This window comes from Lichenostomus cassidix, chromosome 5, assembly GCF_008360975.1.
Source record: "Lichenostomus cassidix isolate B80296 chromosome 5, HeHo_3.0, whole genome shotgun sequence".
NCBI lineage: Eukaryota > Metazoa > Chordata > Aves > Passeriformes > Meliphagidae > Lichenostomus > Lichenostomus cassidix.
This window is the reverse complement of record NC_139486.1, coordinates 33919865-33942005: the sequence shown is the minus strand read 5'-3', so window position 1 is coordinate 33942005 and position 22141 is coordinate 33919865. Positions and strand designations below refer to the sequence as shown.

The 22141-nt window shown below is 41.0% G+C and overlaps 1 protein-coding gene across 7 annotated transcripts in view; it reads right to left on the bottom strand.

Annotated features, from left to right (window-relative positions):
• SMOC1 (SPARC related modular calcium binding 1) overlaps positions 1 to 22141 on the bottom strand; it is a 166020-nt gene that overhangs the window by 94252 nt on the left and 49627 nt on the right. The window contains exon 1 of one of the 7 annotated variants that reach the window (XM_085062179.1): positions 16980 to 17464. The exons of the other annotated variants lie outside the window; for them this stretch is intronic. Coding sequence (XP_084918305.1) covers positions 16980 to 17021 — 42 coding nt within the window. The 5' untranslated portion in view covers positions 17022 to 17464. Of the gene's footprint in view, positions 1 to 16979; positions 17465 to 22141 lie in introns of those variants that run through there. 7 annotated transcript variants of the gene reach the window in all.

Here is a 22141-nt window from a genome sequence, read left to right as displayed (position 1 = left end):
CATCCAAAGCAAATGGGATTGCAGATGGCTTATCAGTTCTTATCTCCTCCCTTTTCCTCCATGAGAAAAAGCTATTAAACGTAGAACTAAAAGGAAAACAAACAAACCACCACAAGCACAAAGCTCCACCAAAAAAAAACCAAAAAAACAAACAAACCCCCTCCCAAAACTGGAAGGAATAATCTGTTTTACAGGAAAAAGTTAAAATTGACCAGATTGCAAATGGGATCTGTTGAATATAGACTCAACACTAAAATAAGCATAAGTAACACTAGAATTAAACAACAGTATTTGTATTTATGTAACATTTGTTTACACTAAGGGAGTCTGCACAATTCCTATTCCAGCCAGTTTGAGTCCCTACCCTAAAGAGTTTCCAGTTCAATGCAGCTCTCAGAGCATCTTTTTATGTCAAATGTTCTATCTGTATAAGGACACAAACCTCCTCCTTTAGCAAATACATTTACACAGGTGCTTGCAGAAACCACTTCCCAAACTGCTTTCTGCTTCTTCGGACTTGAAAAGAAAAAGGAAAGATAAGAGGTCAGAATGAAGTTAACTTTGCCAACACAGCATATCTGTTCTTTTTCTCCACACCTCAACACCACTGCTGACAAACAACAAACACTGATTAAAGGGGTTTTAATGCCTGTGAAAGAAAGCAGACTCCCTGCAGCTGCACAGCAGCTGGGAACACTTGTGTTATTTAGCAGAGAAAAGGTCTGACCCCACAAGTGAAAATGAGCTTGGTGGTCACTCATTCTATTCACCATCTGGGTACATTATAAGCACAAACAGAACAGCACAGCCCTTTGTGATGGAGGTAACGAGAAATGGCCAAGGCATTGTAGTACCACAGTAACATGCCTTAGCAGGGCTTCAGGGAAAAGAGGGAGCAAGGGACACAAATGACACGAACGTGAGAAAGTGGAGATCTATTGAGAAACAAATCTAGAGTTCACTACAGATCAAAACAGAGGTGCCTCTGCTATTTAGGAGCTTCACTTCAGATTAGTACTGCAGAGTGCTGCTGCCTAACAAAACTGAGATAGACAAAACAGCACATGCAATACTTTAGTCCTGTTTTGGCAGATTTCAAGTTTGAAGACCCTTAGAACACATCTTGGGAAAGAGTGACTCATCTATCATATGGCACTGATCACCCACTCATTAGTCAAAGTACTCAGACTGGCCTGATTTAAGTACAAATAATCGAGTCCTTCCCAGAGAGAATTCCCCAGGAAAACCATACCGTTTTACACATTAAGGGAGACTATAAACTTCTCGACATTTTTGTTGCTGTTGGAAAGAATCATTTCACATATTTATGCCTTGGTTTCAGGCTCCAAACTGGTGCAACCAGCCATTCTGGAGGCAGAGACGGAGCCAAGTTCCAGTTTTAATCACAGCTAGACTCTCAGCCCCATGGCAGGTTGCCCACGGGGCACAAGCACTTCAACTTCAACCACTAGTTTTGGACCTCAGCCAAGTTTCCTGCCACTGAACCATAAGCCTAGCAGGCCTCACAGGGGTCAGAGACCCTGTTCTGAGCCAGAGACCCAAAATGGCTTGCTTCTAGAAATACAAAGAGGAAAATTTGAAAGTCTTGAAAACGCTGTCAGGGTTTGCAGTCTTACATGTGCAGAAAGATATCAACCAGCCAGAGCCACCAAACTCCCAACAGCTGACCAGGCTGTCCAGCCTCTGAAAATGCCCATGTAGCCCCAGGATCCATCAAGTGAAAAAAGGCTTTTAAAGTGAGCTTCCTGAGAAGTTTGTCATGTGTTTTGGGACAGGGGAAGGAAGAGATTGGTTTATTTTAATATACCATTTTTGGAAATGCTCACAAGTTTGTATTTCACCAGCAAGTGGGTAACTTTGGTTTAAGAATATGTTTTTAAAACAAACTTTCTCAAAGTCCTGCATCTTAACAAGTGCCTGTCCTTGGATGGTGTTTTCTAGCATCCTACAGTTTTGTACAGAGACTTAAGGCTTTCCCAACCAATTTTAGGAGGGTACTTTCCCAAAAAGAAGGTACTGACAAGAAAGATATTGTAATACTTTTATTCCTTGACTCATCCCTCTTGCAAAGTGAAGAGTCTAGCCTAACTTAAAGCACCACTTATCTTTCAACCCCAGGCCTCCAGCTGTGCAAATAAGAGCCGGTTCAAAGCACAGAGCCTGGGCCTGAGGATGGTAAAGGCTGGGCAAGTGTATGGGATCACACATTATTTACATGACTTGGATTCAAGATGGTTTTCTGCTCTTGCAGGCTAGAAACCTCACTTTTCTACAGTGATTTTCCCTTTCCTCACACTGTACTCCCTCAGTCTTTGTGTAAGCCACTACAATGAAGGGCAGCACTTAAGTATTATGCTTCATCCGTTAGATGACTTTTAGCTAGAAAATAATACTTTTGCTTTCTGTGCAAACTGATCCCCAAACATGATCCAGCAGCTGTGTTCTGTTTTCAGAAGATGGCATACTATATCCAGAAAAGCTGCCTAATGGAGTATTTGAAGTGCCCACCAAAGGTTTGGGAGAAAAGCCCATCAAAGTTCAGGAGAAACCCTTAGAACTGGACTTCGCCTCAGAGCAGCTCTCTGTTGGGGTTTGCTGTTCACAGGGGAAAAAAAAGAAGTCATTGCAGTCAGGGTGTGAACTTCTAAAATACTGTCTTTTTGCTTTAGACATGCAAGTTTATGAAAGTGCAAGTTTTACATTTGATTTGTGAGAAAGAAAATGCTAGAGACATCAGGGACAATAAATGAATTTCAGATTTTAAAATAATCCCTTCTCCCACACAATTTTTATATCCACATACTTGTATTACCTTCATAAAATCTAACACCAATTTTCTAAGTCACAAGTTTAGACATCTCGTAAGCTCAGTATAGCAATCATCTGAACAGAGGAGGAAACCAAAACTTAAACACAAACCAGAAATTTCATCTTAAGTCTCACATTTCTAACACACAACTTCTAAATCTTTCTAGTAAGTCTGGCCATATTAAGGTAGAGACTGATTTAATTCATTTGAAGTAATTACTTCAGTTTCTGTCAAAGCTCACTCTCCTGCTCAGAGTATTCCTGCAGCCAAGGTGACATGTAAGCCTAGAACAAACTTGAAATTAAATTTAATTTGTCAAACACATTGACAAGAGAAGGTATGTTTAACTTGGACTATTTCTTCTCTTTACCTTTGCTACCATACATGTTGAACCAGATAGAAAATCCAAATGTTTGAACAGTCAGGCAATAAACTTCTTGTCCTAAGACAATAACAGCCGAACTTCCATTAATATAAAAGGTGGAATCTTGTCTTTAGTAAATTGTATTGTTTAATAATATGATCCAGTCTTTCTGGTTTAAGGAGTCCTGTGCTTATTCAGCATAACCCGAAAAACAAACTCAAAACATCCTTCTGTATAACTTATGCCAAGTTAATCTCTCAGTAACCATACCCCCTACTTCGGTCAGTCATAATGGTAGCTGAAGCTGTTCCTCTCCGTCAGCAAATGTAGCAGGATTACAACTTCGTGCTGTCACTAGGTGAGAAGTCAGCTATTCCATTGTAATGGGATATGTTTTTCTCAAAAGAAATTCTCAGGAAAGAAGGGCTGAAGTAATACCAGGTGTATACTTCAACAAAGAACAGTAACTCAAGCAAGAGTTCTGTGAAGACTGATCCCCACGCTTACCCAAATGTTAGCCTACGGAATGCTTCAAACCATTGCACAGACTCTTCCCTCTTGGCCCCAGTTGTCTTCAGTCATGGTGACTGAAGTACGTACTTTCTTACCTTCCACTGTATAAACCACTAAAAGTCCGTTCCAGGATTTGTAGGGTTCTGTGCACTGGTGTGGGAAGTCTAGCCACTTACAGAAAGTGACTGTGAAATAATACTTTCTTGAGCCTCTTTTCCCTCTTGTACCACTTTTAGCAGGACTGGTTATGCAGTCAGCCTAGGAAACCTTCCTCCCCATTTATAAGAGCCTGGAGTACTGGAAACAGAATGGTCTTGATATAAGCTTTTCACATATGTCTTTGCTAAGTTCTGTGGGGTTACACATAAACTGCAGGCATGTGGGTGACAACTAAGTTTTGCTGAAGCATTCTTAAATGAATAATCTGATGAAGTACAAATTCTCTGCTAATTTTCCCTAAGCAGATGGATAGGTATAAAGGGCTTCCTTTTAAATCCAAAGTCCCTAAAATTTGTCTTCATCGCCTGACATCAAGTCATCCAGACCCCCTTCTCTTAAGCACCTTCTCAAGTTGTCTTTTTCTCAACTCAAAGTACTTTGCCCTGTACTTCCACAGTGTTATTGCAGAAGAGTAGATACCTACTTTAAGTGGAGTCTCCAAGTTAGTTGACAAGCTTTCTAAACACCCCAAACTAGGAAGATAAAAATGACATTTTCTCCTCCCATCACCCCTTCTTCCCAATAAGACAAAACTTCCTATCTACACCAGAGACTACCCACTGCAAAAAGCAGCTATCAAGTCTTATCAAAGACAGCTTTCTAACCTCCTGAGCACTGTCTCCTAGGTAAGTACCATTCCCTTTGTCATGCACACAAGGTACATAATGTCAGTACCCATAGCAAGACAGATACAACTGAGTTTACCTCAAGCCAGACACCCTTTTCCCACTTTCTAGTCTACACCACAACCACTGTCTCCCGTCAGTCACAGCCATATGTATTAGATACTACTACTGTAAACAAAGCAAGTGTATGAAGACCACCACCATCTCTGGAACTGCTCTATTCTGCTAGGACATAATCTCATAAGGAGACACAATGATTTAACATAGTTTACAAACACAGTTTGGCAAACACATCTTCAGGGGTGAGTGCAAATAAAAATAAAACTGTACAAAGGCACTTCTTCCATCACAAATGTTTTGTTCTTGTAGAACTTCCAGGATGGAGAATGCCATCCATTATGACTTGATAGCTCTACAAGTTTTGGTCCCTAAATCAGTTCCTCAAAAATGCTGAAAGAGGCATTCAAACTGAAGCTGGCATCCAGCCTTCATTATGTTTGGTGTTACTCCTGCCAACAGCAGAACCAAGAAGTAGATATTAGAAATAGCTGAGCTCATTAGCTCAAAACCTATCAAGGGCTGGCTGCCCATCAGGAGACACACTGGCACTCAATGAATGCTAAGTCTTAAATTCCATTGCACAGAAGGGATATTTAAAAAAGAGGTACTGGGAGCACTCAGGGGTTCACTTTCCTTAACTGTATTCTTACCCCTATATGATCCAAAGACAACAATTAACCAAAGATGCCTGCATCAGGACCTTCTCCCCATTTCATGTGGCTTTACAGGTATTATCATCAGCACTTCAGTGCCAAAGCTTCTGAAACAGTGTCTGGGGACAGACCTTACACACATCTCCTTCTACAGGCCTAACTTGCCATGTCCAGAGAGATGTTCAGAGTTGGGCTCTGGCCTGATCAGGGATACAGAGTGGTAGTCGTCACAGCACCCATAGGCCTCAAAGCTATACACAGTAATAAAGGAAATTGACCCTATTGCTCTATTAGTCCTCTGAAGTGTCAGAGACAGAAAAACTGAAGAAAAGACTGGAATTTCACCTTGTTCATACATAATATTATGTACTCTTATTAAATACAGAACAGCTTGTGAAAGCAGCAGCAGCTGTCTTACACTTAGTACTAGCATTACTCCAGTACTGTTAAAAAGAAAGGGTTTTCCTAACATCATAAAAGATGTGTTATCCCTGGACATCTAGTCAATAGATTAAGAGGCAACAATAAAGACATACTTTCATTAACAGAATGAGAGTATGTTCAGTTAATAGATAAATTAACAATTCAGTTAAATGCTATGAGGTACTATTCACTCCTCCTACAAATCACTGCAGCAGCGATATCCACCTACCAACAGACATTGTCTAAATGCAGTTATTTCACACTAAGATCACATGCATCTGATCTATAGACAAGTAGTTTCAGAGACTCAACTATATACAAGTCAGATGATAACATTTAAAAATGCCCTTTAGAAATCTTAACTCTTGCTTCAGCGGGACAGCAGAGACTCTTCTGAATAGCCCCTCAGTAGGATGCTGTTGACATCATAAAGATCCCAGGGTTGGCTTAACACTTACTGCTTCAAGTGCCAAACCCACTTTGGTGTAGTCCACAGTGACCCAAAGAGACATTATAATGCAAGGCAAGGTTTAAATTCAGAACAAAATAACCCCATCCTGCTAACCAAGAAGAAAGTTATCAGCCAGGAATTGTCAGAAAGAAAATTATCAGCCAAGAAAGTTGTCAGCCAGGAATTTAGACCAAGAGGGAAAGAATCAGGAAAGGACGTACAAAACAGAAATGAAACTCCAGTAAAAAGTCAGAAAAAATAAACTTTTCCCCCCAACTCCCTAAGGGAAAGATTCATTGTTTCATTACTTCGTTCAGTAGTTCTGTTTGCATTGTATTTTACGGTCTTTAAAAATAATTCTCATCTTTCTACTTACACTTAACTAAATGCTTCCCTCAGTTTTGTAAGGGTAACCATCCAGTTTCACCCTCTGTATGAAGAAAGTGCTGGACAACACTTTCTTTGACTGCCAGGCAGTTATAGCCTTTTGGGACAGCACAGGCAGTAGAAGAGAAGATTTCCCCACTACCAAAATCTTTCTGGATCGCAAATTGAAGAAGCTGCCGTTCACAAAATCTTCAGGATAGGAACTTCAGTTCTGCTGGTATGCAACTAACTCTGCTCTCTGCTCCTGCCTCAGAAAAATAGTCACTTAATATGACAGTCTAAATATATGATAAAAACCTTTCCAGAATAGACAAGATACTTGAACTGGTTGCTTCTGGAGTTAGAAGCTCTACAGAGAAACACTTGAAGGTAAAATGTTTGCATGAGGCAAAAAGGAAGGACCCTTGTTAGTGGCACTGTGGTTAGCTCTAATGCCACCATCTGCTGTTAGTGACTACATTCAGAAGAGTAAATACACTTTCTGATTCCTGCAGACAGAATTTGTTTATAATAATTACTTGTGCCTTTGTTAAAAATTGTAGCAGTAACCTAGGCGCTGAACTTGGAGAGAAAAGAACAACAGGTCAATCATTTCTACAGCATGGGCATTCACTGAAGAGCCAAACTAGGCAACACCACTCTAAACTTCTAAGTTATAAGTGTGCAAGGTTTTCCAGACTGTTCAAGTACAGTTCACATGCTTGGGAGTAAGATGCTGCATTTTATCACTACTGCTGAACTACTCAGCAATATGACTACATACTAGCATGAAAACCTGCTTTAGCATGAAAATCAGTTTACATAGGTCAGGCATATTTTCCATATTAAAGTGACAGATGTGGTTTGTATGATGTTCCCAGCAGAACCCCTCCTGCTGAGATCTACAAGGAATCACAGAACAGAATCATTTAGTTTGGAAAAGACCTCTATAATCAAGTCCAACCATTAACCCAGCACTGCCAAGTTCACCACTAAACCATGTCCCTAAACGCCACATCTACACATCTTTTAAATGCCTCCAGGGATGGTGACTCAACCACTTTCCTGGGCAGCCTGTTCCACTACTTGACAACACTTTCAGTGAAAAAAATTTTCCTAATATCCAATCTAAACCTCCCCTGGTGCAACTTTAGGCCATTTCCTCTTGTGCTGTCACTTGGCACCTGGGAGAAGAGGCCAACCCCCACCTGGCTACAACCTCTTTTCAGGGAGTTATAGAGAGCATCAAGGTCACCCCTGAGCCTCCTTTTTTCCAGACTAAACAACCCCAATTGCCTCAGCTGCTCCTCAGACTTGTGTTCAAGACCCCTCCCCAGCTTCACTGCCCTTCTCTGGACAGCCCTTCAATGCCTTTCTTGTAGCAAAAGGAAACATCTCTAAGCTGTCAGGTTGCTGCTATGAGGTCTGCAGTTTTATTATGCAGAATGGGAAGCAAGGACAGTGGTGACTTCAACACAAGAAACATTTACAGGTATCATGTTACTGCCCCAGACTGTTGGCATGAGCTTCTCCAGCAAGATACAAAATCCCTTTCCCCGCAAAACACTTCTCTTCCTCCCCACAGTGCTATACATGCATTTAACACCCACACCCAAGCAGAAAGGTGTTAGTGACTGATGTTCAATAAAGGCTGTTCACTCTCACATTGACAGCTTTTTCACAACATTTTGTACTATAGAACTGTTTATTTTTGTGTGTTTACTTTCAAGCTGCAGAAAGGATGATTCCAGCTACACTGAACTATTTTTCATACTTCCAGTGAGGAGCTGCAGAATACTCATGCTGCTTCCTTACTGCTAGAAGCAGACATGCTTTCTTTATCTTCTGGGGAAGTAAGTCTTCAAATATTTCCAGTTCTACAGTATTTAACCTTAAACACAAGTGAAGTTAACTTCAATTGTCACCAAGCCACTTGCAGTTAAAAGCTATCCAAGCCAGTGGCCTTGGATATCTTGGATATCTTTTTTGTCTTTTCATACACGAGTTGTTCTGTCTAGGATTGACAGCATTCCTTACAAGTAGCCATCTCTAGTCCAAATTCACACAGCACTCACCAGGTTAACTTTCCTCCAATTGCACTCACTGGGGTTCTGGAAATGCTCAGCCAACTTTATGCTGCGATTTGTGCGTCTCTCTAGAGGAAAAATTTCTAATATACATATCAGTCTATTTTTGCTGTCTGCCTCCCTGAAGGGAGAAGGATATCAGTCTTAATACAAGCAAATACGAGACCTTTGCACAATAAAATCTTTGACACAGATAATTGGCGAGATTATTGCAGTCTCTCATCTTCCTTTTCAGGGCATGTTATTGAAAAAGCTATGGGAAAACAGCTGCGGTTTTATCTGGATTCCTCAGATGTTCTGGATCTCTTTCTGTCTGGTCTAAGACCTGGCCTCAGTACAAACACATACTCAGGCTCACTGGTCAGACTTCTCACAGTGGACAAAGACCAAACTGACATTTTTAGTTGACAAACTTAAAGGAGGCTGTGATACCAGCTGCCACATTCAGCTTTGTGACTGCATCAGACCATTAAGAGTAAGTAGTACGCACACCATCACCACATCTAGAAGAATATAGTGAGCTTCTGTAAAGGGTTAAGCAGTTTTCTTTCTTTCTTCATGCCCTCAATAGCTTAAGAGGCGACTGGGCCTGATCTCATCTGAAGAAATTTGTTTTTCTGACCCAAGTAATTGAGGTTCCTCTTCTCATTGGAGGATATTGCCCACCTTTACAGCAGCCTGGACTGTGACCAATAAGATGATCCTAGGAAGAAGTGACACCAGCAGGAAGGACCAGAAGAAGCAGGACTTGCTTCATCGCTGAATAGCGCCACTGAAGGGTAGGCTGCTTACTGCTCATGTGATACTATACTGATTGAGAGGACAGCAGGAAAGCTAATGTATTGGCAGGGAACAATGGAAATTAAGTATTAATAATCATTTCTCCCCATTCACTTGCAGCCACCCATGCAAGAATTACAGCATGTATTTTTCCTCATCCAAACAACACAACAACAACACATTACACTCCCTCACCCAGCTCAAATGTAAGCCTCAGGACAGCTGCAGTTACTATAGCTATAAAGTGCTGCATGTCCCTGTTGAGGCTAGTGACAGCAGAATCCATGGCAATCAGTTCTCAGCATGCTTCTGGCTGACAAGGAGCCTGTTCTGGTGCAAAAGGCCTCTCTTTTCACCCCAGAGTATGAGAACCTCTTGCAGCTGAAGTTATCCCAGCCACTAGCTGTCTCAGCAAACATTGCTAAATCCTAGTTTCACCTAAAAAAAAAAAATCTTGACATGCTGAATCAGGTATCATTCAACTTCTTACAAGCATTTTGGTCTACATCAGGAGGCAAGAGATAATTGGAGGAGTAATCAAGTTTAAGAAATTGAAGAAAATCCAGCCATACAAGTAGGAAGGAAAGAGTTAAGAAAAAAAGATTTTATGTTGTTTGATAGGACTCCAGGCAGATACTGTCAGTTTAGGTCAACTGTGACTGAAGAAAAAAATATCTGGGTTTAAGAACTTAAGAGTGACAGTTTCATTAAAATTGGTTTAATAGGTGCATGAGAAATGGCTATGTGTCTGGCCTTGCTATAAGGTTTCATGGACCTTAAAGATGTGTGCACCAGTAAAAATTCCAGACTGATTCTGTCTGAGTTAAGTTGCTTATCCTTGTGAATCCTGCTTTTGCTGTGACTGTTTGCTCCACACATTTCTCCAGTCAAGTCTCCTTGTAACCAGATGTTCCCCATTCCTTATTCTTACCTGCTCACTCTTTGTCTTTGCTCCTTTTTAATTGCAGTCCTCTTAAGATTCACAGGTCTTACACATTTCATCTGCTCTCTTTAAGTATTTAATTAGAAAACACTGAAACATTTGAGAAAACTATTAAAGTCAAGAAGACTCATCTCTGTTCCTCCCTGCTGAAGTTTGCCAGCTCTCTCACACAGAAAGACCACACTGTACCTGACTCTGAAAAGACATTTTCCTCCTAGCAATTACATTAACATCTTACACACACAAATATTGTTACCAGCTCCTGCACCACACATCTTCTTCCCAAGTTTATTCACATGCCAGGCTGCCAGTTCATTTCTGTCCCTCATCACTGTTCCAGCTCCTCCACATCCATTCTAAACTTCTGTAGCTTCCTAAGCCTTTTCTGTCTTCCCATTTACAAACCCAAACAATTTCACTAGCCAGCTTCTCATTTATAATTCATGTAAAAGGAGGAAGTTATTAACCAGACTCTCAAAAACTCTAATTATACTCAATAACTGAGCTCCATCACTGGATATTATTTCAATCCCCAATCCTCTGTTACTGGTTACAGCTCAAGTACCACCATATTCCTTTTTTTTCCCAGGACTTCTGACTCCAGACTACAGAGAAATAAGTCAGTTCAACGTTGGTGTGTTTTGCATCAATCAAGCCAGATGACAGATTTTACATCTTGAAATCTGATATTTTATTCCTCTTAGTTTTTAGTGACAGAGAAAGATAAGTGTTGCCTAGTTTCCAATTACTAACAACCCCCTGGATGACACAGAGTTGCTGGCCACAGGGCAGTGAATCATTAGCTTAGTTTCTTGCAAAGATTTTTAGAAGTGCCCCACTACTGTTACACCTGGATATCAAGACAGTGTCAAGAAAGCATTAGCATTACCTAAAATAAAAGCAGAATCGGGAAAAAAAATGCAAACGCTAATTATCCTTAAGAAAATACAAACTATGTGAAAGCAATACTGAGCTGTCTTGCAGAGACTCCACTCTCTGGATTCAGCTGCCTTCATCCTGTGTCAACAGAGCCTGCTAAGAGCACAAGTACATTAGAGCTCACACAGGACTAGGACTCATTGCAATTCCCAGGTCTGTCTGTGAAGATTCTGCCAAGAAGCTTCCTTCTTCCCTCTCCCTCCTTCACTGGAATTCACTCATTAGTAAGCAAAGCCCAACACAAACTTTCTACAAAAAAGTTTGCAAGAAAATTTAGTCATCATTAACCCCTAGGCAAAAGGGAGGGAACACTTCAGGAGGTAAAAACCAGACCCAGATTTTGAACACCTGTGAGCAAGGTTTAAGGGAGGAAATTCTGAAGATTACACGCAAAGTGGCTGAGAGCAGCTTTTGGCTACAATACAGATTTATATCCCTTGATTATTTCACCATTCTCCATGCTCATACTCAGAAGCAGATTCCATTACAGAGTGTGAGAACTGCATCAGAGAGGTATCTTCATCTGAGAATTTTTCTTAAAATAGAATCACCTAAAGTCCTCTAAATTAGATAAACCCTGTGTTTGAAGTCAACAAATGGACTACTTCTGTGTGGCAACTCTCATGAGAAAGCCTCAAAGCAGGACCTGCATGTATCCTTGAGCACAGAAAGAAGCTTTCCCAGAAGTGCCAGAATGTAAGTAGGAATCCTTAAAAGCCTGTTACTGAATGAATTGCTAAAGAGCAGAAAGCAAAGCTGGAGTGCCTGGTCTCCCCAAAACACAGGTAACCTTGTGATAGTAACTCTTGCCACAAACATTCTTCTTCAAGTCAGTACTCTGAACTGGCATGCTCTGAAGATGTGTAATGCTTCAGGCGACTAAGGACTAATAAAAAGAGGTTTAGCTTGAACTGGGAAGACATCAAACCAAGGGACAAAAACAGCATCCTCACAGAAACTCAGTATAATGTGAATTTAGAGATGAGATTTTTGTTAGAAGGTGATTACTGTTGCTTTCCCAGGAAAGTTCAAGGACCTGAAGATTCTGTGAAATGGCAGCCCCTCTGATTTTAATATTTCTATACAGAAAAGATCTCTTTTCCAGCATTTAAGTCAACTCAAAGAAGCAAAAATAGTGTATTCTCTTCAAAACAGCAGCCTGCAAGGAAGAACATCCAAAAGACTCCTTTTTAGCTCAAATCCAGGAGACTGCTCTTATAGGATGATGCATAAATCATCTAGCCTTTGCAAAATTTTACGGCCTAGACCATATGGTTAAATGGGTAGCAATTAATCCAAATTATTGGTCAAATTTATTAGGTACGCAGTGAGAACATAGGAAAAACAACCCCATCAAGTCACTCTTCCTAGTCAATCCTATTTTTCTCATCTTTTTTCTACTTAAGTATAAGTCATCTTTAGCAGCAGAGGCAGCTCATGACAAACATTACTTTCAGACAATATTCTTCCCACTAGTATTAAATAGTCCAGGCAGAAAGAGATTGTTACTGGTTCAGAGTAGCATTACTCTTCCTGGTGGTGCCATGTGATAGATTCATAACTAGATACTGGAACTGCTCATCTTCTTTCTCAGTACTTAGCCAGGATTCCCCAAAACATGGAGTCAAAATCCATAGCAACAGCTACCCAAATGGACTGGTGCCATAATATATTCATGCAGGTAATGCATAATTAGGAACCTACCTGGCAGGTTCACTCTAGCTACCTTGTTGACTTAAGACTTGTCACCTTGTCTCTGGGCATCTCACTCCATTTTCTACTTAAAATCATTTCCCCAGCATAACAGTATTTTCTGATAAAGTTTACCCCTTTCAGACTTACACCAGTCATTCTTCTCCCCATGAGCACCAAAAATCACATACTACTCCACCCTTTTGATCAGCACCACCCTATCAAAAGCAGCAGCACCACAATCCTGAACACGCTGCTTTTTGCATTCACACAGTCTACTTTCACTAACTGGAATACTGGATGCAAGAGCCACAGAAAACTGTCCCCTGCAGATATGTACCACACTTCCACTGCAGAAGTATCACTAAAGGTCTGTTCTGAGGCACCTAATGAGCAGCTAGTAAGCTCCTACAATAACTTTCTTCACAGACGTTCTGACTACTCAACTACGTATTTCTATTACCCTTATGCAATATCGATGTATGCAAAGGATATTTATCCAAATGCAGAAGTTAATTTCATTTTTGTAAAGTCAGATATCAAAGAATTAAATTAGTAGCCAGAAGACAGTAGGTAGTTGCTTGGGACAATTCCCTAAGCTTCATGTTGCTGTGTGCCTATTTAACGAAGGAATCAGCTCAAGGTTTTTACAACAGCTTGTTTGGGAGAGAACTTACTGTTATGGTAATCATTAGAAGAACCATTCACTAACCTCTAGAATTCCTCCCACCTGCTAAACTGTTTGCACTGGCTTTAAGTGCTGGAAGAATATCTGTGTCCTAACCACAGGGAATTGGGATTCTCAAGTCCGCTGATCTCTTCAGCTTGCTAAGCTTAAGTTCTCCTCAAGAAGAGTGGAGAAATGTTGCCTGAAAAAGTTATTTAATCTTAATGAAATTAGACTGTTAATAAATCAGAAACACCAGAGAAATCCTGTAACTTTTTACTGTCTTAAGAACTGTTTTACATGGTGATATGTGACACTGGCTTAGTACCTAGCCTACACCAGCACAGAGCTTCAACTCTGCAATTAAGGAAAAAGTATCATACTTGCAAAGAAAACTTGCAGCAAAAACAACCTGAAGATCAGGAAAGATACTGACAGCTTTAAAGGACAGCAGGCAAATTGGCAAAGGAAAGGGTCAAATGAAAGGCCAGTAAAAGAGTTACAGAATTCAACTCTGAAGATCTTTAGGAAGACTGTATGAGGTTCTCCAAACACTGCCCACCACAAAGGTTTTTTTAATTCATGTCTAGCCAACCCATATATGGTTTATCAGCAGTGATCTCTATCTGCTCGAGCCTCAGTCCAAGGCCCTTGTCCACAATCTTGTAAGATTTAGCTTCCTGCACTTTACAGTAAAGAGAAAACAAGGCCAAAAATAAGCCTTTTTCCTTCTGAGATGTTTTAGAAACAGTGAGGACAGCACGTCTAGAGCCAAGGCAGTTCACAGATAGTATCACTCTTTTAGATCTTAACTTCTTCCCTATCGTAGGAATTCTTACAAAGCAAGCATGTCCTTCTACAGCAGATCAATGCATCAATTAGCATGAATTCTGTTTCAGACACTTAATTTCTATAAATAGGTAGCCCAAAATAACTGAGGATTACAGAGAACAGTGAGAGACTACTGCCATCTGAGGCATAACTTGTCCGGACTCTTCAGCTGGTAGCCTACAAACTGCATCATCCAGACAAGAAGGACAAGTCATCTCCTGCCACTCAGCAAGCCTACTCCTTGCACTGGGGCTCTCTGGTGTGGAGGAGAAGGGCAAGTTCTACAATATTAGCCTGTCCTTTCAGTAACCAGCACTTCTGAGTCAACAAGCACTGCTGTATACTGATGCAATGGAAACAGTGTTCCCAGAAACATCCTCCAGAAGAAACGGGGAGGAACACATCTAGGCTTCCATTCCAAGACATTGCTATTTCAGAGGCTGCAAACTAGTCCCAAGGCACTAGGGTGCAACTGCCTGTAGACTATCATAGCCTTATGCACCAGATATGCTTCCCTCATTCTTCTCACCCTCAAGCCTGTCTCCCTTTCCCAAAGCAAGTGTCTTCAGTAGACACTAATCCTCCAGTTCTCTCACAGACACTGGCCTTCACCCCCGACATTTGTTTCTAGTCCATCTGTCCAAAAATCTTTATTTTCTCTCTCAATTACAAAGGACTATGCTTACTTACATCAGCATCTTTTTCAATTTCAGATTTATTAGAAAGCATGAGATGCTTCTGTGATTATGTGGAGGAGTTTTCCTGTTGAGAATGTTCCCACTCTTAAATTTGAAGTGAGGATAAAGCAGACCCCCTAGTGTATCTTACTGCAAGTTTTACCAGACTGCAGGAATGAGACTGGAAGAATTTCTCCTCTGCAGTTCCCAAGCCAACACAGAGAAAAACACCCCAAACATTCTTTGCTCTTGTTTGAGCTTCCAGGCAGGAATGCTCCTAGGTGCTATGCATCACTTGAACAAGAATAATTTGAGGTCCTACTTAGGAAAAGGAATGACTAGGATCCCATCAAATGCAACAGGATACATACTTGGCTGCCTCTCGTGAAATAAAGACGACTTACTTAAAAACAGTTTAAAACATCCCTCATTAACTGGAAATTGCATTAGACATTGCCAAACAGCTGTTTAATGGGGATGTATTATACGCATGCTGTGCAGCTTCAGAGGTTTTGCACTTCTAAGACTTCTTTTATCTGTGGACTACAGCATGTTTACTAGGAAAAGGGCTCTGACACACACCTGTAAGGCAGGTATTATTCCACTCAAGGTGAAAAACTTTAGAGATGGTAACTCAGTCAAATTCACAAAACAAGCCAGTAGAAAAGATAAAAGAGAGCACAATCTACCACCATTCTTCAGGCACTTAATGCCTGGAAAGCTATCCTCCTTCAGCCTCCAGTCACATTCATAGTTACTCACCAAAAGCATGTCCAAGAAAAGAGTACGAAAATGCAGCGCTGTGGTCAGTGTAGTATGTAGTTAGCGCCTTACACCTCAGAGCTCTTTCCTCTTACCTCTGAGCAATTACAGCTTCACTTACATGCAGTGTTTGGACTATAGGGAGGCACTTGCTGATGCAGCCTGAGTGTCTAACGTAGGAAATAGGTGGATAACACTGGACAGCAGGGAATGAAGCAGTGCTATTGCTTTAAATCAACCAGTACAGCCAACACCCTTCAATAGGGAAGGGTTAACCAAAAATCTATCACTGTTCTTTTATACTGCTGCATGAGTATTACACTGGATCAAGACAGATCACCACTATGCATTGTCCTCAATTTTTTATCTATCGAGGAAAGGTTAGGTAGAAATATGCAAAAAGCAACCAAAGGAACCAAAGCTAGAGTCAGGCCAGTTGAGTGACTAGGTGGCATCCTTATTGTGGAGTTACTTGACTTGTTTGGGCTTTCAAAGAGGTTACATATGTAAGAATCTAAATACAAGAATGAAACTGCATGGATCCAAGTCTCAAATTCCACTTAAAAGTAACGTGCCAGTTTTTCTTGTAAAACTAGCTTATCATTTCATTAGTAGCTTACCCAAAACCCATAAAATACTAGCCCTCATTAGCAGAGGGGCAAGTTATTTTTTTACTGAGCGGCAGCAGCCTGCTAGCCCCTCCAACAACAGTACAAACAACAGTTTGTACCTTCCCCATCAAACCAGACTGCTCAAAATAGTAGAAATTCAACACTATCCTGGTGCTCCAATTTTGACAAAGATACTGAGAGCATCCATGTAAGACTCTGGAGCTTTCCATCACATTTGACATATTTACTCTTTGTTTGAAAGACTTGAAAATCCTCTTAAGTTGCCTAATCACATCCTCTGGCAAGTTGAAGACATTTGACATTCCTCTCTTCTCTTTCCCACCTTTGGGGCAAACTAAGTGTAAACAGGGCACCAACCCAACTACAGCAGAGCCAACTACTATTTAGGATCTCAAAGGAGTACCCTCTGAGGTTAGCACAACACAGAAGATCCAGGCACTGTCCCTTCCTATCACCTAACTAACCTGTAGGATAGAAAGCTCTGGGAGAGGCAGTGAAGGATGCATTTGCTTTTGCTTCCAGTGATGGCACTTCCACTCAGCTCTAAGTCTAGAAACACACTGTTAGTTCCTCTGTAAGAGAAGATTAACACTCATCCACCTAACCAGTAACAGAAATAGCATTAGGGTAAGGCACCCCAAAACAAGCAATGAGGAAGCACATGAAAAAAGGCAAACATCTCCTTCAAATTCTCAATTTAAAAGGGGCAGACAAGAACAGAGAAGGTACCCAGTCTGATGGTGCATTTAATTCTCAAGATGGCTCACAAGATAGCTCAGAACTCAAGTTCTTCCTGAAAACTTCCAGGGCAATTTCTTTAGATTGTTCCCACTCTGCAAAACTGTGGCAGAATACACACACTGTTGACAATCCATCTTAGTATACTTATGTACAAAGAGAAGGTCAAGTAGGTACTGTTGACATCATTGCCTTTCACAGAGAAATCCACTCAGCTGCTGACAAGCCCAGAGTTAAAAATATCACATCTCAGGCATGTACTTTTGTGGGAGACCAGCAGTTACAGGTTTGGCAGATGCATCCAAGCCAACTGCTCAAAGAGGCTACAGAAGTTGCATAGCTGCTTTAGGAACTGTCTTGCCATCTCAGTACTGCGTTTCCCATCCAACACAAGAATGTTCACCAAGTTCAGAATCAAACAAGATTGACTGGAGAAATGCAACAACAACTGTAAATCAAGTGTAGTATGCATGATAAAACCAGAAGCTGAACACTTCCAATTCAACACTTAATTATTGGAGCAAAGATCTGCTGAAAGAGTAATTGAGAGTCTTAAAGGATTCTCTCAACTGCTAAATAATGACTCTGTTTCTAGGCTTGAGCAGAACCCTGACTAGTTTTATTTTGACAATGTAGAGCCCACATTGTACAGACTGACACAGTAGTCAGCATCTGCTTACCTCCTCAGTTGTCCAGCCCTGACAGTGCAGAAAGTACAAGTTTAGATAGGTAAGTTTAGATAGTTTATAACTAGGAAATAGAAAGCTGCAGTAGCCTTGATAGGAAAAGAGACACCATACTGAGTTTGTTCAACAGCTTTATTCTCTTACTACTGAAGCAAAGAAAACACTGAACAGAAAAAATAAGTATCAGGCGTGCATCTTGGCAATTATACATCCACTGTATTAGTATAGGACAAAGTACCTTTAGAACAAAGTTCTTACCAAGCTTGTGATTTACTTTGTTGTATGGTAAAGATCCTTAGCATAGTGAATTTAAATCCTTCAGTTTTTGGTACAAAGTCTTAAAACACCGGGGGAGCACCCTTTCAAAGAACACAATCTACAGAGAAAATACAAGTCTTACTGCATTTTAGGCTCTTTTTTTTTTTTATCATGTTGCAGCTATTTAGGAGTCATCCAACTTAAAACAACCTGAGCAAATTACCAGAACAGAGATTCTCCGGTCTACAAGCACACTCAGATGGGGCTTGAGACTGTCTTCAAAAGCCAGATGCATAACCCAATCTTTGTTCATTCAGTACAGTCATCTAGCTACAACTTCCACATGCCTTTTTTAGCTGCTTCCAGAGGTAATTGCTCAATTTCCAGTTCAAAGAACTTTATAACTAAGCATGCAAGAAAGCCATCTCTGAGACACCTTATCAGTATGCTGCACACCAATGCATACACCTCTAAATGGCACAGTGAGTTCATCGTATTATTGGTCAGGCATACTATTCAAGTGGAATTAAAGCATCTAATTAACTTTCACCAACAGCATGCTGAATGAAAGTTGAATGAATACATCATTATTAGAAGCCACAGTAAATTTAAAGATTAGATTTAAAGGCAGAGTCTTGCAAGCAGTTTTGATCTTGGAAAGTCAAGGCACACACCAGTTTTTCTTCTTGGTAGTAAGCAAGTACAGATAGCCAATCATGCAACCAAACACCTTTTAACCTTCTATAGCCACACAAACACTGAACTGAAAGAAGTTTTATTCTTCAAAAGAACAAGAAACAATGTTGGAGCGCACACAGGCAACAGCATTCAAAGCTAAGCAGTTCCTTAAGGAGATTAACCTAAGGGTTGGTAGAGCACACCTGAAGCTAACTTGCACCTACAGACCTCCAAATGCTCCAAGTTCACAAACCTGTACAGTCTTCCATGGCACTGTAAATAAAGTGGTGTGCATTTTATCTACACGGTTTGAAGTAAAACAGGTTTTACGACACTGCTGATGCAGTTCTGCACTGTGTGATTCTGAAATTCTGTCTTGTCTGACTTTCCATTTGATCATCAAAGTATCTGATTATTTGCTCAAAACCCCAGGCTCTTTGAGAAGGGAATGCTGCCACTCTTCCACAGTGGGCTCCTCCCAGAAAGGGTTTATTCTCAGACAAAAAGGTATAAGTACCCCCAGATCTCGCTTCTGGAATGCTTGGCATCCCGTAATATTTAAATAATTCAACTTGGGAAGTCTTTCCTGGATGGTTTCCATTGTTTCTCCTCCCACCGTTAGAGCACAGCTGTGTGCCCAGCACACCCCCTCGAGCTCCCTCGTCCTACTGAGCAGCTCGCCTGAGGCTGGTGCTCAAGGTGACAAGGCAGCCATTCCCTGTACAGCCAGAGCCACGAGAGGGCAGGATTCCGGGTGAGGGACACACCCGGCCCTCTGCTTTACAGGGAACTCAGACTTCCCATCGAGCTCCCTCTATGTGAAGTGCTCTCTCCACAGGGATCACATCACCACTAGGATGTTCATGCCTAGAACCACATGAAAAACATCCCATGGTTATCATAACTTCCTCCATGCAAGACTTCAGCCTTTAGCTTACATCAGCCAATTCACCTAATCAAGCCACACAACACATCAACCCATATATTCCCACCATGATACACCACTGTGTACATTGGTCAAATTTTTGCCATCTTGTTCCAACTTCTTTGGTAATTTAGACAGCAGAAAGGATTTCTGAGCATTCTCTGCCTCATCTGAAGACAGCAATCATCTCTTCTTTATTTCCAGGCTAAATTCAACATCGCTACAAATTCCAGATCTCTTCCCTCATTCCCATCAAGGACCTTATCCACACTTGCAGACTAATTTTCAACATACTGTGTTTACAGACACCTATTAGAGATTTTCACTTTCCCATGCTGCAAACCTAAACAAGAAGAACTGAAGGCAAGTGACAATCCTGCGTTCGCATTTAACAAGCAACAGATGAACAGAGAAGCCCTGCACTCACCAGAATCATCTCACTGTTCTATTTCAATGAAGTACTTAAGTATTTGACAATTGAAAATAAAAAGCAGCTGTCAAGAGCCTTGCACAGGTTGGCCATAGGACTTAATAGCAGAGAGAATATAGATGTTAGAAGTCTGAATCAGTAGCATGCCCTAGCTAGGCTAGATCTGGTTCATTACACCTGAGGGCTTAGTTTCTTTTCCCTATTCAAAGACTTTTCAAGGTATATATAGGACCAAAGTCATCCACCAACACCTCTTGAAAATTCAGTTCCCAGTGCACTGTGGATAGCTCTCCCATGTTCTGAGGAGCCACATCATCCCCTCAAGTGCTGCTCCACATTCAGTTTGAAACCAGCTTGCCCAGGCAACACACAGCAGCATCATAACTAGTGTGATACAATCACACTGTGCAGTTCAGTAAGTGGAAGTATGACATGACCAGGTATGCCAGTTCAGAACACCTCGAGGTCATCAACCCAGCTTCATGAAGTCCAGACAATACCCTTATCAGATCACAGGTGTGTGTTCTACAATTGTTGGCAAAAGGTGGCTATCCTTGCAGAGTTCAGAAGTACATGTTATCAATCTGGGTCTACCCATCAACCACTATACTAGGTTTGTAGGGAAAGCTTCCAAACAACTGGCAGGATAAAACTAGTTATAATGCCAAGGTTGGGACATAAAAGTCACCCCAGACCTCTGCTGGAGAGATGGGTAGTTTTCTTTTAGCAGATAAACTCTTGTAGATAGCCCTGTGTTCAATTATATCTACTCTAGGTACAGTGCAGATAGGAAGTTCCGCCTGCACAGGACACCAGCAAAGTGTGCCTGTAATAAAAGTAGAATCTCCAACTAAAGTCAACCCAGACACCCTCACTAGTCTCACATTGAACTGGTCTTCCTCACTTCACATTATCAAAGAAATAATCCACTATTGCTTTGAGACATAGACCCTATTCAAGGAGGGCGATAAATTCTCTCTATTCAACAAGTTCTACATAGAGCCTTAGCCTACTCTGAAAGGCTGAAGAAACAGTTTGTCTCACACTTCCTTGGAAGTAAAGTTACTTCTCATGCATGTAACACTTAGCTGGAACATCGTAACAGAACACTGCAATTTTAACACAAATCTCTGTGGACTAGGGATCTTCTGTGATTTTAGCAGACATAGACATTTATTCCTATTCTCAACTATCAAATCATGGTGAGTACACACAAGTTCTGCTTTCTCTAAGGAGTCAGCACAAAAGAAATAGAACTCATTATTCTGGACAGAAGGTAAGAAGCATAGTTAGGTCAGTATAGCTCCTAAGAGAACAGGAATGGAAAACAGTGTTTTCTCTTTAACTTGCAGCAGAACCTCAGAGCTGTAAATCCTATTTGCATGGGGTTTATATAATAGGACAGCACTAAAGTTCATAACTAGCACTTCCAGACTTCAGCTGGTGTTCTTAAGTGTTCATAAGTCATGCCATCACCTCTTGCTTAGAGCCAAACACCAGGTACTATCACTGAATTAAGACCTCTGATCCAGTGATGTACAAGCATATGAATGGTGGAATGAGTTGTTAAACTACTCCTTGAGAACACTGAAGAAGCTGGGTTTCTGAAACAGGAGAAATGTACCAACTGTCACTAAGTTGAGTGTCCAGTCTCCAAAAGGTAAAAGCTGCAAGCAGCCACAGATTTATAAATTAGTGGGCTTCTGGAAGCTATTTCAAAAGTTAAACTTACTTATTTTTCCCTAGTATGAGGCACAAAAGGAACACCTGAAGCCCTTCCAAGGGTTTTAAGTTGCCAGATAACTAGAGGTGCTAAGCCAGTAGAAACAAAGAGCCCATTTTCAGCATGGTCCATCCCTACAGCCAGCACAGGTTGGCTATGAGAAACTGCAGTATCATAATGAGAACCCT